This window comes from Phaseolus vulgaris, chromosome 3 (genome assembly GCF_000499845.2).
Source record: "Phaseolus vulgaris cultivar G19833 chromosome 3, P. vulgaris v2.0, whole genome shotgun sequence".
NCBI lineage: Eukaryota > Viridiplantae > Streptophyta > Magnoliopsida > Fabales > Fabaceae > Phaseolus > Phaseolus vulgaris.
The window spans coordinates 30984215-30990296 of NC_023757.2; the positions used below are offsets into that span (position 1 = coordinate 30984215).

Genomic DNA, 6082 nt, shown 5'->3' on the forward strand with positions numbered 1-6082 from the left:
CCAAATTTTAAATATTTTTAGAATATTTCAGCCCATCCTGTGGACCTTACAACATAATTAAAATAATATTATTTTTAGTCACATAGAGAATTGTATCCTGGCTCATCCAATTTGGGATGTCTAAATATTGAAACTCAAGAAGAATATCGGTTCAAAGACAAGTAATTAAATTTTTTTATCAGAAAAACCACCTATTCATATATTATCATCATTGATTTTCTGAATTAACTTACACCTCTCACATTCAATGCTAGAAATTGAAACGAAGATCTATTTAAAAGTTTCTCTACATCCTTAAGAAATATGATTATTTGCTAGCAATATCATACAATATATTATACTTATTATATATAAATATGTTCATCTCTTTGCAGGGGACCAAGACAAACTTTTTTGGACAGTTCATGCTAGACATTACTGTAAATTTTGACTTTGACATCTCAGCAAATCCCAACTATACAAAACCAATGTAGAGAGATGAAATGTATTATGAAAAAAGGCAATACAAAATACAGGATACAGAACATCATATCACTGAAAATCTACCCTATTCTCAACCTTATGGGCACAATTGCTGTCTCGCTTGCTTAATTTATTAATTTCTTGGCAATCATTATCAACTCTAAATCCGTGAAGCTTCAGCAGACATCTTAGAAGAAGGGTCATAATCACTCCTACTAAGTTGGCCATGGTTACTGATGTTCTGAGAATCTCCAACCAAAGAGGAAACGGCTGCTTCTAATGCTGCCCTAAGAGAAGGATCCCTGGTGATGGCAGCACTAAGAACATCCACCAAGGGAAGCTCTTTCTCCAAGGGTAATCCCTCACACTGTTGAGGGTAACCGTTCAATGAAAGAGGGAAAGTTTGAGAATGGCTTGAAGAAAGAGCAGTTGCAGTTAGGAATTTGGGGTAGTTCTTAGGGGGCTGGGTTAAGTCGAGTGTTACAGTTAAAGAAGATGATGCAGATGGATAGTGGGTAGAAGCAGACAGTGAAGAGAAAAGGTCATGATTTGAAAAAGTGGTGGCATGTGAACTAGTGGTTGAGCCAGAAAGGAACATGGTGAGTGCTGCTGATGTTGTGCAAGCCATGGATCTGGCTGCTTGAGGGAGTGAATGATTATGGTTCCCTTCATAGGTTGTGATCATAACACTTTCATCAGTAGCACACCTCTGAACCTGTTTCCAAGTAAATAATAACATATCTTTAAGTAAACCTGCAAGACACTTTCATAGACACTTTTGAAATGTTCCAAAATCTTAAACAACATTAACTTCAACGAGTATGTATGTTATGTTAATGAAAAAGTGTTTGTATTTGTGAAGTAATATGAAGGAGAAAAGACCTGCTTGCGAACTGGACATGCTGTTCCCATGTTGCAACGATAGTAGGCTCGAGGACAAGGGTTACCCTTTGATATCTTTTGTCCATATTTTCTCCATAGACACCCATCACCCTTCTAACAATAACATGCCAATGCACACTTATATACATATATATGCACCATTATGGCTTGCATCAAACAATTATAATAATATAATAATATTTTTAATTAAAAAATAAAATAAATATAATTAAAATAATAATTTATTAGTGTGTCGAGAGTGTAGGTATGTTAGTGTATAAGTGTTAAAGTATTACCACTTATTATACAATTAACCACCTAACTTAAGATAAAAATTATATTTTAGTTCTATGGGTTCAGTTTTTGATAATTAAATCACACTTACTTCACGGCTTTAAAAGTAAATCAATGCTTGCTTTATTTAACCTTTTTTTTTTCTTGAAACAAATGTCATTTGCTTAGAAAAAACAACTTTAATTTTTTAAAAATAACTTCAACATTAGTTTATATCCCTCCATGAAAAGTTGCTTAACACTTATACTAATTAAACTCCAGAATAATCATTTACTGGCGATGCTACTGAATTAATGTCATTGAAAGAAAGTAATGGACATGTTATGAAAATGAAGAATTAAGGATTTAACTAAACTAGACAGTGAAACATTAATTGTGGTTTGTTGTCTGCAATTTTCTCTCCAATAACATTTAATCTTTGCCTTAAAACTTGTAATATTATCCCATGTTTCAAATTTATATATTATAAATGAATTATTTAGGCTGTCTAAAGTAAAAGGATATGAATTAAAAAGAAAAAAAAATTATATAGAAAAAACATGAGAAGAGATCTAATAAGAATAAGAATTACACGGTATATTATTACAGTATAATTTTTAAGTAAATAAAAATTAATAAATTTATTATTGGTGGTGATTTTATTGAATAACAGTATAAAGTTATTTAAAAAAAATTAATATATAGGACTTTTAAAAAAAATAAAGATATAAAGACAGGAGAACGTGTAAAGAAAGTCCTCTCTAACATATTTATGTGAGTGAAAAAATAATAAGCATAAATCAATTATGTAAAAAGATCAAACTTCTTACTATAATAGTCTTTAGAAAAAAAAACATTTAAATAATTTTGTATTTTATATTATATAAATACTATTGAATATTAAAGAAATTTTACTTCCACTAGAACATCAATAAATAGAAACCAATTTTAGAGACAAAAAATAATTAGTTGTTACAGTGATTAAATTAAAAACTATTTTAAAGACTTAAAAAGATTATTAATTTCTAAATTAGTATATAATTAGTTACTCAAATTTTTCTATCAAATTTAGAATTTAAATAATTGGTAGTTAAAACCTAATAGCTAACTAGAAAGATACCAATTTAGAAATTATTTATTAATAATATAAATTAATTTAGAAATCAATAATATTTTTAATTATCTAAATGTTATCCAATTTAGATCATATAACAACTAAGTAATTTTTATCTCATTTTTATTTAATTATTTTATTATACCGTTACAACGAAAGTTTTTTTTTTATGATCACTCCATTTTCACCTTCCAACAAAACAAAGAAATAGATTAAATTTAATATTTACATTTGTGAATACACTCTTTCTAATCATTGATACCAAACTTTTCATATCAGAGTAAAAAATCAATTAAATTAATGCATATATAAAATGATAGATGTTATAAGAATTAGCAATCCAATTTATAAAATAAAATTCTACAAAAATAAGATAGAAATTCACACATACCAAAGATTCTGATCGTGCTCTTATGGACACTCTAGCTTTCTTGCAAGAAGCCTCAAATGCCTGTTCTTCTATCATTTTTGCTTCTTGTTGTGTTACTTGCTTATTCATTTTACCTTCAACATTGTAAATATATATATGTCAGGTTTCTGCCTACGTTCAACACAACTAAAATACTTCTGAAGGGTGCCTTACCACTGTGTAAGAACTGCCACGAGGGTAAACCTGGCTTCTTCACGTTATCTTGCCTGCTATCCTTCTACAGACATACCAAAACATGGTTTATGCATTTAGATCATTTCGTTTAAAATAAGGTAGAAGAGTATATAAATTTTAATTAACTATTCATACGTCTCCTATTATTGTAGATTACTGATAATAATACATGTGATGTTAATAATTAGAAAAAAGAACTAAATTTTTGTTACCTATGTATCATTGTGCTGCTAAACTTATTCTCTCTTTTTTTATCAACAAAAAGGATGAAATAAATTAAATTGACTATTTGGGTGAACAATCCATATACAAAACATTTCTAATTAATAAAATTGTATTTCTGCCAAAACTTACTGGAACAATATGCAAGTGCAATACAACAAAACGAACTATTAGTCAAATAAGCATATATGAAACAAATTCTTGGTCAAACTTGCCTGCATGTCCTCATTATTCTGAGGTGATGAAGATAGTTTCTTTGGCCGCATCGCCAACAATAACTGATTCTGAAGAGCAGCGTAGTGTTCAGTGATCTTATTAAGCATTGACCTTAAATTTTGATTCTCCTTCTTCACCTCCTCTAGCTCAATTTGCAACAAGCCCAACTAAAATCCAGTCACAGAAAAAAGACCCAACACAGGGGCATCAGTCAAAAAATTCATCCAGTTTTAGATCAATTTAACTTGTCAAAGATTACCCACTTGATTCAGTGGCTGTTGCTCAAGATTTTGGGGAAGCTCAAAGTTATTAAGCCTCAAACCAAGAAGAGTAGATCCTAGCTGCACAATTCACAAACATGTATAGAACATGATAATTTAGATTTCAAAACAAATTATTAGCTACTCTAATTTATATTGTATATAAACAAAAACAAAAAGAAGAAGTAAAGATTAATAGGTAGAGATAAAGGTGAAGCGTAAGAAAAATTAGCTAGAAAGTAGTATATACACATAACATGGATGTAATTAACTTACAGTAGTTGTAATGGAGGGTTCCTGAGTCCAGTTCAGTGCATCTGTATTACTAACAGATGCCTTTTTCTGAACTTCCAGCAAGTTTTTGAATGCAACTTTGTCCTTCATTTATATAGATTTTATGGCACAGTCACAGTTACTGAGATGGTGTGATATCAGATATGCATATATATAGCTGCTGTTCTGGGGTTGTTGTATGGTTTCACTTCCAGGTCAGACTTCATATCACTACTGGAATCTCAGTTGTGAAGCAAAACCATATATATATAGATTCATATATAGTGGATGCAACCTGCTATATATATAACTAAGACTCTCTCTTCTGGTCTCCATAGTCTTTGTTAAGTATCAAGTCTGCTTCTTATCAAAGAATTTTTCCACATAAAATATACAAGTGACCTTGTCTAAGTAGAGGGGAGAAAAGATAGTGACTACTGAACAAATACATTTTTTTTTCAATTTAATTTAATTTATGAAATTAACTTTTGTAATAACTGTTTTAAAAGTTAAATCTGAGAAGGTTTTTTTATTTTTTACAATGAAAATTAAATTTATGATTTTTTCAAATAACAAGGTTAAAGCAAACCCTTCCACTGTACAAAGGACGGCTAAAAACTTGATGTGAAAATGTGAGATAAAGTCAAAAGAGCTGTCTTTTATATTACGATGATCATTAAATTAATTAATTCTTATTTCTTTATTTTACTTTAATTTTGTTGTATATTTTATTATACAGATGATGTTTCTCTGGCTAACACCTTTTCTATAAAAAAAATAATTAAAACATTTCCTTAGGTTACGGATATTAACAACTGTTTTATGAAAAATTAGAATTGCCTCTAGACTAGGAGACAATTATTGGTATGCCAATGGACTTCTAGCTAAGGTTTTTTCTTCCCAAATACGAGTTATTTTGTTTTTTGTTTTGTATTTCTTAGTTGGGAAGCGGTTTGATTATCATTTTATTGGAAAATAATGGGGAGATTTGAGAAAAAAATTAGAATAACATTCATCAATAAATCATAAATTAATATAGAAAAACATAAAATTACTTTTCATTCAAAATTTTAAGATAAATTAGTGTTATTTCAATTATATATCATGTATTGTTTAATTTATTATTATTTTTGAAAATGAAAGACTTGTAATTATACCTTAAATTAGCATGAAATAAAAGCTTAATTAAGTTTCAAGTTACTTGTAATTTAGTATTTTCAATAATTTTTTTTTCTATTGAATATTAAAAATTTTATATTTTTTAATTGAGTGTCTATCACTAAATTTTGTTATTAATTAATTTTTAAATCTATTATAAATTTGTTTATTTTTAAATGGGTTCATTTAAAAAAATTCATTTATATTTAATATTTATAATTTTTGTATTTTTTAATTGATACTTCGTGATTATGTCACTCTCATTAAAAAAAATCATTAAATAACAACTAAGTTTAGATAAAGAAAAATAACTAGTCACTATATTGACTAGACTAGATATTATCTTATACATTAAAAAATATTGATATCTAAAGAGATTTCTATTATTAATAAAAATTTATAAAATAGTTTCTATATTAGTATTTAAATTAGCTACTAATATTCTAGATTCTAAATTAGTCTCTAAAAGACTATTAGAGACTAATTTAAAATATAAAGTAGTTAATAACTAAAATCTTAGTAATTAATGATTATATATAACTTAGATATCAGTAATTTTTTAGTTTATAAATGATTTTTAATTTAATAAAATAATAATTAATTATTTTAATATCTAAG

At 27.7% G+C, this 6082-nt stretch overlaps 1 protein-coding gene across 2 annotated transcripts; it reads right to left on the reverse strand.

Annotated features, from left to right (window-relative positions):
- Positions 1-323: 323 nt before the first annotated feature.
- Positions 324-4688, reverse strand: LOC137807103 (probable WRKY transcription factor 47). 2 transcript variants are annotated; one of them, XM_068607559.1, is made up of 7 exons: positions 4310-4688; positions 4037-4114; positions 3773-3940; positions 3315-3378; positions 3123-3235; positions 1345-1455; positions 324-1177 (listed from the first exon to the last, which is right to left on the reverse strand). In XM_068607559.1, exons 1-7 carry the CDS (start codon positions 4415-4417, stop codon positions 623-625), a joined length of 1197 nt encoding a protein of 398 aa, XP_068463660.1. In that variant the 5' UTR covers positions 4418-4688; the 3' UTR covers positions 324-622. The 2 variants fall into 2 exon arrangements, with proteins under 2 accessions (XP_068463660.1, XP_068463659.1); XM_068607558.1 differs by having other exon boundaries at positions 1345-1458.
- Positions 4689-6082: the final 1394 nt, after the last annotated feature.